Source organism: Hippopotamus amphibius, chromosome 13, assembly GCF_030028045.1.
Source record: "Hippopotamus amphibius kiboko isolate mHipAmp2 chromosome 13, mHipAmp2.hap2, whole genome shotgun sequence".
NCBI classification, from domain to species: domain Eukaryota; kingdom Metazoa; phylum Chordata; class Mammalia; order Artiodactyla; family Hippopotamidae; genus Hippopotamus; species Hippopotamus amphibius.
The window spans coordinates 86,309,777-86,320,564 of NC_080198.1; the positions used below are offsets into that span (position 1 = coordinate 86,309,777).

General features: G+C 47.5%; 1 protein-coding gene across 3 annotated transcripts in view; it reads left to right on the forward strand.

The window, feature by feature from the left end:
- The window catches only part of LEF1 (lymphoid enhancer binding factor 1), a 114,750-nt gene extending 104,704 nt beyond the window's left edge, over nucleotides 1–10,046 (forward strand). For all 3 annotated transcript variants that reach the window (XM_057706690.1, XM_057706691.1, XM_057706692.1), the window contains one exon: nucleotides 8,943–10,046. Coding sequence is in view for 1 of the 3 variants with exons in the window: in XM_057706692.1 (XP_057562675.1) it covers nucleotides 8,943–9,022 (80 nt within the window). In the remaining 2 variants the exon portion in view is untranslated. The remainder of the gene's footprint in view (nucleotides 1–8,942) is intronic.
- The last annotated feature ends 742 nt before the right edge of the window (nucleotides 10,047–10,788 follow it).

Consider the following 10,788-nt stretch of genomic DNA (forward strand, 5'->3'; position numbering starts at 1 on the left):
AAAATATATTTTTTACTAAAGACTTTAGCCTTTTAATTTCCCTGGAGCCAGGAGGTGTGTGGGAGAAGTAATTTCTAGTACAGTATAGAATGTAGTAGTTAATTGTGCACTGCTTGGATTTACCTCTTTAAAAAATTTGTTTCTAGCTTTCCATTTTGTTAGACTGGAGTCATCTTCAGGATTAGTGAGAGGACCGTGACCCAGAAGGCCTTCTGGGAGCCTTGTCTGAAGCCCGAGACAGCCCTGTCTTTTTAAAAAAGAGTCAGGGAGAGGTCTAAATATTTTCAGTGGTCTCCTTGAGGAAAAACATTTGTCTCATGTAGATTTTGAAGGTCACCCTGGTGAGCCTGACACTTTTGCCTGACCTTTACCCTGAACGTGTTCCCCAAGTATAGGTGTAGTCACCCACATTAAGTGTCAGTGTTCCCAGGTTGGTATGTCTAGTTGGAAAGCAAAGCCAAGTGCTTACAAAGTAGTAAAGTTGGAAGCAGCTAGAGAAACGGTAAGGCTTGTCCAGAGTCTCAAAGTAAAAATTAAGGCTTTGATAATGAGAAAGTGAAAAAACAGCATCCTGTTTCCCATCCTTCATCTTTTTGTCACACGCTCAGGCACCAAGTGTGTCAAGCACTCAGGGAGCCCTTAGCCTAGAACTGCCACTGACCACACAGGAGATGGCGGAGTTAGGCGCTCTCGGGAAGGGAGCCTCACATCTGGAGGTGGCAGACCAGCGCGGCCACCTGCACCCTGCTCAGGCGCTGTGCCCACGCTCCTCCTGAGCGTCCTGGGAGTGGAGACCCAGCCCAGTGCAGGACCTCGCCTGCCAGTTGGCCAAGCGGTTGGATCCTGATGGAGACGACTGTGGGCGTGTCATCTGTCTTGTCAGGATTGCAGGTGTGCTTTCTAGGACATGCAGGTCTCTGTTCCTATCTGGGGTGGCGGGGTGGCCTACCCATATCTTCCCTCCTGTTATGCTTGTCCACAAATCCCTGCTAAACTTGTCGTGAGTTAGTGGGGAAATTGTAGAGAATTCACATGGCAGTGACACTTGACTGCAGTGTTCTTACTAGGGACTCCTTAGTAAGAACGTTCAGTAGGAAAATTCAGACATTGATAGAAAAGGCAGCCTTGGTCACACTGTCTTAAACAGAGATGGGTGCCTCACGGCACTGGGTGGCTAGACTAAGTTGTGTACGGACCGCAGGGTTTCAGGTTCTCACCATTCTCCAGAACGCCTTATGCTCGCTCACGTGACGGGAGCCTTTGATCACGAGGGGCAGAAACAAGCCCTGCTAGGTTAGGGACATGTGTTTAAGGATACAGGAGCATCGTGTGGAAGCCAAAGACAGCAGTGCAGGTGTGCCAAGGAGAGTACTAGAAGGTAGTCTTGGAACACTGTCCAGATGCTTTTCCTGTCTCTCACATCTGCCCCTTCCCCCAGAATCACATCCTCCCTTCTGCAGATTGGCCTCCTCAGTTCTTTGATCCACATGTCCAGAACCCCCCAGGCTCACGTGTTCTTACAGTACCAGGCTCCAAAAGAGAGAATTCTTTGAAATTCCAAAGAAGTGGGGACTTCCCTGGTGGTCCAGTGGGTAGGACTCTGAGCTTCCACCGCAGAGGGCACGGGTTCAATCCCTGGTGGGGAGCTAAGATCCCATGTGCCGAGTGGCCAAAAAATAAATAGAAAATCAAATTCCAGAGAAGGGACTCTGGCTAGCCGAGCTTGGGTCAAACGTCTACCCCCATTTGTAATCAGCTGTAGCCACAGGAGACGGTCACACAGTACAGGACGGCTGTCGGGCTCACTACTCCAACCGGGGGGCTATTGGCATTGGAATAATCAAGAGGGAGGCAGGCTGCAACCAGCAGACGTCTACCATGGCTCACTAATAAGCTGGTCGCTGGGCCTGTTAGATTAGCAGACAGGGTGATTTTATCTGGGCAGTTGTGCATGAGTAAAGGAGCTGGGGAGGATCATACCTTAAAATCTCTGTTGTATCCTTCCCATCAATTCTTTTCCCGTCTTTAATGGTCAGAAGTGCTAGAATTGTGTTTAAGTTGCCTTGGGAAACAAACAGGAAAGTGGGACCCTTGGCTAGCAAGAGTGATCACATGCCATTAAAAAATAAGAGTAGGGCTTCCCTGGTGGTGCAGTGGTTAAGAATCTGCTTGCCAATGCAGGGGACACGGGTTCAATCCCTGATCCAGGATGATCCCACATGCCGCAGAGCAGCTAAGCCCGTGCGCCACAACTATTGAGCCTGTGCTTTAGAGCCTGTGAGCCACAACTATTGAGCCGCAACTACTGAAGCCCACGTGCTCCACAACAAGAGAAGCCACAGCAATGAGGAGCCTGTGCACCTCAACGAAGAGTAGCCCCTGCTCACAGCAACTAGAGAAAGCCCACGTGCGGCAATGAAGACCCAACACAGCCAATAAATAAATAAATAAATTTATAAAAAAGAAAGTAGACGGAGAGAAGAATGAGGCTCATTACAACTCTTCTGAGATGTATAACATGTAGTGTTGTTCATGAAAGCCCCACGAAATTAAATAAGATCCGTGCACTCAAGAATAGTTTATAGAATAAAAAATTTATTTTGGACAAATGTAGTTTAATAGAACGTTTTCTCACTGAGCCATCTGGAACTTGAGGGAATTATCCTTCTGGAAAATGGAGTTTCCCAGAGAACTCTAGGTTTACCTCTTTAAGTATCAAAACATGTAATTTTTAGTTTTAACTCTTGTGGGTGCACCTTTCTTCAACAGAGTACATGAAAGTTAAATATTTCTTAATACCCTATGCCACCACTCTACGTGCAGTGTACCATATGGTATATGGTAACAAGGCATTGATGCTGTTTGACACTACTAAATGACCCCAAATAATGGAGGAGTTTTAAAAATCTGCTCTTTTTAATTTATTGTGTCTTCTTGTTCTGTCTAGGACTGTACCTCTCCCCTAAAGTAGTAAATATGTTCCTTCTGATCTATTTTGTAGATATGGGAACCAGAAAACAAAGTTTACTTGAATAATATATACATTAAAAGTAAATGGGGTCTGAGTTGACATGCAGCTAGTTGGTGCTCTTACTAGGAAGGATAAATGTGCTTTTTTTTTCTTTTCTTTTCTTTTCCATGAAGCTCTTGATACTACAGTGAGAGTTTGAGGCCTTTTCACTTCCTTTTCCTGAGCTGTGTCCTTTGGGTCTGAAACTGCCAGCTAACAGATCCAGAGGAGTGGGGTGATCCTGCCTAGAACCATCTGTGAGCCTTAGCAGAGTCATAGAATGCAGGGGGGGATGAAAGCATTTCAAACAATATTGCCCACTTTTTTTTTTTAAGTTCTAAGTCAAATCTAACCTGAAGTTTTCCAAATTTTTAGATACATTCTCTGTAAATGTAACAACAAACTTTTTGCTGCCCTCTTGGGATTACTTTTCCCAGCTATCATTGTATTTCTGTAGATATTCTATTTTATAAGATATTTTATAATATTTCATAAGAGATTTGCAGAATTGTCTATTGGTCTTAATTTTCCACCAAAAGTTCTGTAAATAGTATGAACCTTGCCTTTACCTCCTAAGCATGCTGTGTGACAATGGAACAACAGAAATGGAACTAACATTTCTGGACCACATATTCTGGCCTGGGTGCTCTAATAGAAGCCTCTACATCCCATTCTTGAGGCAGCGCTGCACGGGGAGGGATCTCTGCCCTGTTTGAGGGATGAGAAAATGTCAGTAACTTTCCCAGGTCCACATGGCTGGTGTGCAGCAGTGTCAGGTTCCGAGCTGGGTCTGTCCCTCTCTGTAACTCAAGTCTCCACCCACTGCAGTAATCAACATTCATTGTGCCCTTTCAGGTGCCAGGTACTTGCCACGCCTGTCACATGTATTATCTGCTTCCATCCCCTCAACACACGTTATGGAGTATAGCAGCTTACTATTTCCACTTCACAGACGAGGAGACTGGGGTTTGGTATGTTCAGATAACTTGCTCAGGATAACTCGAGGGGTGTGATGGAGGCCAGGGTTCACCCAGCTCAGGTCTAACTCCTCAGAGCTCGTGCTTGGAACCCACAACGCATTGTCGCCTCTCCAGGCTCGTACTACACGCAAGTATGACAGTGGAAAGGGAAAGAAAAAGTGTGCGCTAATTCTGTGGCCAAAGTTAGCGTCGTTAGTGCAGGAGAACTTGCAGAGAGAAGGGTGAATTGGATAAAGAATTTGGAGGTGGGCAGATGAGTGTCCAGAGTTACTGTCCTCCTGAGCACTTCAGTATACAGAATTAAAATGCATTCTGAGGCTCTCTCATTCCAAGCTTTCCTGGAAAATGTTTCTGTAGTGTTTCCAGCGGAGGTGAGCGTCTGGTGTGTGTGACCTGCACTGGGAGGCCCAGCCAACCAACTTGATGTACGTCCTCACGGGGAGACACGGGGCTGATCAGGAAGAGAAACCAATAGCTGCAGATAGAGCAACTTATTAGTAGTTACAGGCCTGCCTCAGAGTCATCTCAGCATCGCCAGAGTCTGCTTTCACTGATCACAGTTCACTGTGAATAACCGCAAGGGAAGAAACTGCACAGATTCAGGACCCATGCCTCAGTCTGTATAACCTGGATCCAAGCCCAGGGCCAGTGACCCCTTGAGGCACTGACCTCTCCCTCCCTCCTCCCCGTTCTGGGAATCATCTTGAGTCAGAGCTTGTGGCTGGCGACTAGGGGACTGACTAGCTTGATGCTGGGACTTCAGGACTAACTCAGCAGCAGAAGGAGGAGCACTAACCTTCCTCACCACACATTATCACTTTTTCTCAAACACTGGGTGATATTTACTTTTAAAGACCTAAAGTTGGCTTTTATAGGTTATCCTTTCAATCTTAGTGATTCAGATTTCAAAATTAATTTCTTAGGCCCTTTGTTCTTTCATTGTGCTTTCAAACAGAGCATAGCATCTTGGGGTGGGCAGTGGTCTAGATGTAGACCACCTCCACCTCCACAGTGAGAACAGCGCTTTGGCTAGTGATGGGTGTGGAAGGCAGGCAGGTGAGAAGAAGAAAACAAATGATAATTTAGCTCCGAGGTATGGCGGAAAGAACTTAGGTTTAGGGCTCAAAAGCTAATCCTGCCACCTGTAGGCTGGGTGACCTTAGACAAGGCCTTTCACCTCACAGAGCCTGGTGAATGGGCTGAAGTCAGCGGAGCTGTTGTGATTGTGTGACATCATGTCCCAGCGCCTGGGCACAGCTGTGCTCAGTGCACACTGTCCTTCCTTCCTCCTCACCAGCTCCTGTGACCCATGTGGAACCAGGAGGCCCAGGGCATCTCTAGGGGCCCCTCACACCAGCCACTAACAACCAAATGCCTCCGTTCCCTCTAGGAGGATAGGGCCAGACCAGCTCCATCACACTCTCTTCCGGCTCTGGAAGTCTGCTCTCTGCAGACACACATGACTTTGTGCAGCGCAAGGGTTCGCGCCCTGAATTGGCAGGCTTTGGTCCGTTCGCCCCAAGGTGAGGCAGAAGAACTTAAGCAGTGGGCACGAGGTGTGCGGTGTGCTGCTGGGAGGCAGTCTCTGCAAAGTCCCTGCCTCTGTTCACCTCTCACAGACTCATCTCCGATACTCTCTCCTCAAACATCACATCATAGCTAAGAGATAGTTTAAAGCTTCCCCTTCCTTGCTAGTAATATTTGGGAGGAGGAGGAAAGATCTCTTATTCCAACCACCTTTTTGGCTTCCTCACCATTTCTGGACAAGGAAGTGATGTTACGTAACAGCGGGGGGGGGGGGGGGGATCTTGGCATGTTGTACCCGCTCTGCTGTCCCCACTTGGCCTGCTCGGCTCCGGCTGACCTGGTGGCCCTGGTGGCAGAGAGACCGCCCTCCCCCCACCCACCCCCAACCACCTCAGCCTCACTAATGGGCTTTTTCTTCAGCCCCTCCTGCTGGGGAGCAGCCTGGGGGAGGGGGCTGGGCCTCAGAACCCAAGGATGTGGGCTGGCACAGCGCCGGGCTTCCATAGAGGCTTGTCTGCACTTAAGAAGAAGGAATTTCCCTTTCCCTTTCTTCACATCTTTTGAGCCAAGGCCTCAGAGTCAGTGCCGGTCATCTCCCAGATGCAGGTCCCTCTTGAAATCTTAAGATTTCCCTTTACCACTTGGGCTCTTAATAAGCAGCTCTCGTCTGTTTGGGTTCCTGGTTCCATTTGGTCAGCGGGATATGTTGTCAAGTTTGGTCCAGGAGAGCTTCCTGGGTTTCAGCTGGATGGTGGGGGGAGGGTGTTTTCTTGTACTTCCTTCGAATCCACTCAACAACCCACCCACACGGTGACTCCTGGCGGCAGGAGCCCAAGCCTGCCATATGTAAGATGGGACTCGGAGCTCCCTTTGAAGCGGGCGCAGTAATTGCAGCTTTGATTGCCCCGACGCCGCTGCCAGGCTGGGCTGCACTGGGGCTCGCCTGGCCAGCCCAGCCTCAGCCCCCAGTGAAGCCTTAGATGTGGGACGTCTCCAGTCTCCCGAGCCTCATGCCTGTGGTTTCTTGAAAAGAGTCTTGATTTGACGTGTTTTATATCTGTAAAGCAACACTGGAAGGCCTCCACTTCTCCCATTTGGGAGTAAGACGGGTCTGCCCTGGCGACCCTATATTTTAAAGGAGCAACCAGGTTCGACTAAGGTGCCTTATTTGATAGTGAGACAGTTTCCTTGCCCATTTATTTAAATACTAGTTACACTACGAGGAGAGCATTCCAGGTGGGGAAGAGCCGCTTTTTGGTTGGCAGTTGTACAGAGCACCTCTGAAACCAACTTTTCAGGAGGATTTATAAGAGGATACTAAGATAATGAAATAACAATGAGGAAATGGGAGACTATAGAAAGAACTGGCTTTATTAGGAGATGTTGACATTCTTTCCAGGGAAGCATGTATTCTCCTTGTAATAAATTGCCACTCTGGCCAGCCAGGATTGGTTTAGTAAGTATGTTGTTGTGCTCAGCTCAAGAAGAGAGGAGGAGAAGGCACCTGGGGTGCCTTGAGGATGGGAGGGCGACTTGATGAGCGGGAAGTGCAGGAGAGCGGGGGCTGCAGCAGGGCCACACAGGCTGTCTACCCTCTGCCTTCAGAGTCAGCCTGAGGCTGGGGTGGGGACAGGTCCCAGCAGAGGGACGTTTGCCTCTGTGAGCAAGCAGGTGCTCCTGGCTGCTAAGGCCAGTCTGTTCTGAACCACAGCACTGGTCTCCAGCTGCTGTGCATTCCTCACCAGCAAGAGCAAGCTGGACCAGGCCTTTGGGAGTCCATGATGCCCAAGCACAGTGCGAACAGGAGTCTGTGGGCAGTGCCTTCACCCCCACCTGGGCTCTGCTCCTGTCTCCTTGGAAAGCCAGGACCCTTTGCAGCTCTTCTGTCCTTCTGTGGGAAGCATCTGTACTCTGCTTAAATTTTGAAAACCACAAAGCTGTACTGTGGTTTTCCTGTTAAATGGGGGAAGGTTCATTTTGCAGGAGAATAGGAATTGAAGTCGTCGCTGAAGCCCTTCTCATTCTGTTGAAGGCAACATTCTGTGGCTGATTTCCTCCCATTTTGTTTTTGCTTGTTTTGTTTGTTCACTAGCCACCCAGATAAACAGTTTCTTCACAGTTCTGATAAGTCATTTTGAGGGACAGCACTGGTTGTCATTGCCGCACTAATGACAGTGCGAACACGTAGCTGGTAAAAGCCCTAACAGCAGGGCTCAGTCTGCGCCCCGTGCTCTCTGAGCCCCTCAAAGGCACTGGCTGAGCCCATCCCCATGCCAGCCCACGGGCAGCTCCCTTCAGGCTCCCGGGCTACAGATCCTGCTTCTCTGAACAGCACTGTGTAGACTGTAACTCGCCATCCAGAGTTTAGTTTTCATTATTAAACTATTCCAAAGCTTCCTTTTATTTCTCCTCTAAAATTTCTTTCCACTCAAATAAAAAGCATAAAGGAATTCACTCCACTTTTTAGAATTAATTTTTTTTAAAGGAAACGTCTAATAACAAGGCCACCGCGAGCACAAAAAGTTGAGATTTGTCTGAGCTGCCAGCGAGCCAGGTAGAGTAGGTGCTTCTCTGCGGCTGGACGAGGCCATCTCCCCAGGTTCAAAGCAGGGGAGTGGATGCTCTCCAGAGAGAAGGCGCTGACCTTGGGGATGTTTTCAGTTTCCTTCTGTCTTTGTCTCATCTTGTTGCAGTGTTTTATTTTTATCACTTTTAAAATCTCAGATTATTAAAGCTTCTGGGATTTAGGGATTCTCTTTCTGAAATGCTCTTATCAGCAATATCTTTAAATACTTGTTGAGTGTACATTCCAAGGCTAACTAGAGATCCTAGTTATTACGAAGGAAGAAAATCTTGAGAATTAAGAAGTCTCAGATTGGAGAAGTGTACGCACCCCAGACTGAACATGAGCGGACAGAGAACATCCGGGTCACATGGGGGCTTGTAGGAGTGTGCGGGGCATTGACTAACTTGATTGTGGTTCAGTCTCGTGTAAAATCCTGTGGTGGCTCCCCACAGGGGACTAGAAAGACCAAACACTTTAGAATGACAAGTCTTTCTCTGATCTGGCCATTACCTGCCATTACAGTTCATGTCTGGCCATTCCCTCCTGATGTTTTTCCAACAGATTTTTTTTAACCATGATCTAAAGTATTACGTGTATTTCACATCATAACCCTGTGCATTTATATACATGTACACGGAACCAAGGTAACTATTTCAGTAAAGTGCACTTACTATCTAACGTAGTCTGAGGATTTAGGGCTGCCATCATAGGGCAGCCTGCTTTAGCCATCACCAGACCAACAGAGTGGAGTCATTAAATGCAGAGATCTTCACTCATAGGCTGTAAGCAGTAGAGGCTACACTCTGTAAAGGTCTGCAGCACATTCACATTGACAGCATTTTATTTGTTCCTTCTTGAGGTGGAAAACGAAGCTCATTCCCAACGTGCAAAGCCAAGGCAGCGACCCCGGGACCTCTCCTGGAGATGGAAGCTTGTTGAACACCCAGACTGTCTCCACAGCTCGCCCAGTCGACCCCAAAGGAGAAACGACACCAACTTCACCCTGAGGTCACTGCCAACCCCCTTCATCTGCTGCGAGAGCCAAGTTCCACAGTAAAGCATACAAGGTTTATGAAAGGAAAAATTAAAAAGCACATGAGAATGCTAGCAGGCCCTGGGTCAGCTGAGCAGCTTTCCTCCCCCCGTCTCCGCCGTGCACTTCCCAGAGCATCCTGCATCCGTACCTGCAACCTTCTGGCAAGGACAGTGGCTCGGCTGCCTCTGCCTGCCCTGGGCAGCGGGAGCGGCCGCAGCACAGCCGTCAGCATCCCGGGGGACCTTGTGGAAGAGTCCCCTCCCTGTTTCTGGCTTCATGTTTGTATCTCTTCTCCTCAAGCTTTTATTTAACAGTGCAAAAAGATCAATCTTGTTTGCTTTTTTTTTTAAACTTGAATTTTTTTAATTTACACTTTTAGTTTTAATTTTCTTGTATATTTTGCTAGCTATGAGCTTTTTAAGTAAAATTGAAAGATCTGGAGAAGTTTGAAATAAAAACAAAATGAAAAGCCGCCCTCTTTTGAGCGATATCTTGTCCGCTAAGTGGCTTCTCCGTGAACTACCTGTAACAGTAGTGGCCTCTGTCTTTGTAAGGTGTCCAGTAGAGCTAAATAAACGTAACAGCCAGTCCACTCTGTGGGTAGCAGTTGGCAGTCCTCTTTCATTTTATTTTTCTTATGATCTTTTTTTTAAATGGTAAACCTTAACAGATACTTTCAGCAGACCAGTTTGCAGTGAATTTTCATTTCTTTCCTTCTCACCCCCTTGTTGTAAAAAGCCCAGCACTTGAATTGTTATTACTTTAAATGTTCTGTATTTGTATCTGTTTTTATTAGCCAATTAGTGGAATTTTAAGCCAGTTGTTAAAATGAGCATTGATGTACCCTTTTTTTTTTTTAAACAGCAAGGCATAGCCTTTGCCCAAAACTGTCATCTAACGTTTGTCATTCCAGTTTGAGTTAACGTGCTGAGCATTTTTTTAAAAGAAGCTTTGTAATAAAACATTTAAAAACAAGTCTTTTTTTTTTTTTTTTTGAGTGATGTTCCTGATGACCTGCAGTTGGTAACGGTGAGCTAATAAATCCACAGGCCAGGCCGGAGCTGGTGTGTCTGTGTGACGGGGCACTGCCAGCGAGGCCTCCTCCGGGACAGGCCCCCACCCTGCCCCATCTCCAGGCTGTGAAGTCCTTAGAGGTCCTCGTGCGGCCTGGACCCCTGCCTCCTCCTCTCCCGGGGACAGATGTAAATCAGGGCCACAGGATTCAGATGGGAGTGACTCTTCCTTCCTGAGCACCCAGACATCTTCACGGGCTCCAGCTGTCAGCTCTCAGCAAGCACCTCTGCAGGTGTGCTGGTGCAGTCCATGGTCAGAGCCCATTGGTTCTCAAACGGGGCTCCCCCAAGCAAGGTGTCCCTGTGCTTTAACTCCCGCTCATCTCCCCAAAGTCAACAGTTTCCCAATTTTGAGTTTGAACTCCATAACTCCCTTAAGTGTTTCTTATGCTAATATATAGGTTGATATTGGATTTAGTAAAACCTACATGTTTTAAGTGTAAAACATCAATATTTCATGGTCTTCCACAAAGCTTCCACAATCCATCGAGCTAGTTTGAGAACCACTGACACCACTGGTCTAACTTCAATCTCTCGCTGAAATTCTAGTTCTATTCCTTTTTTTTCAACCTTCAACACAGCTGGAGAACAGCTGG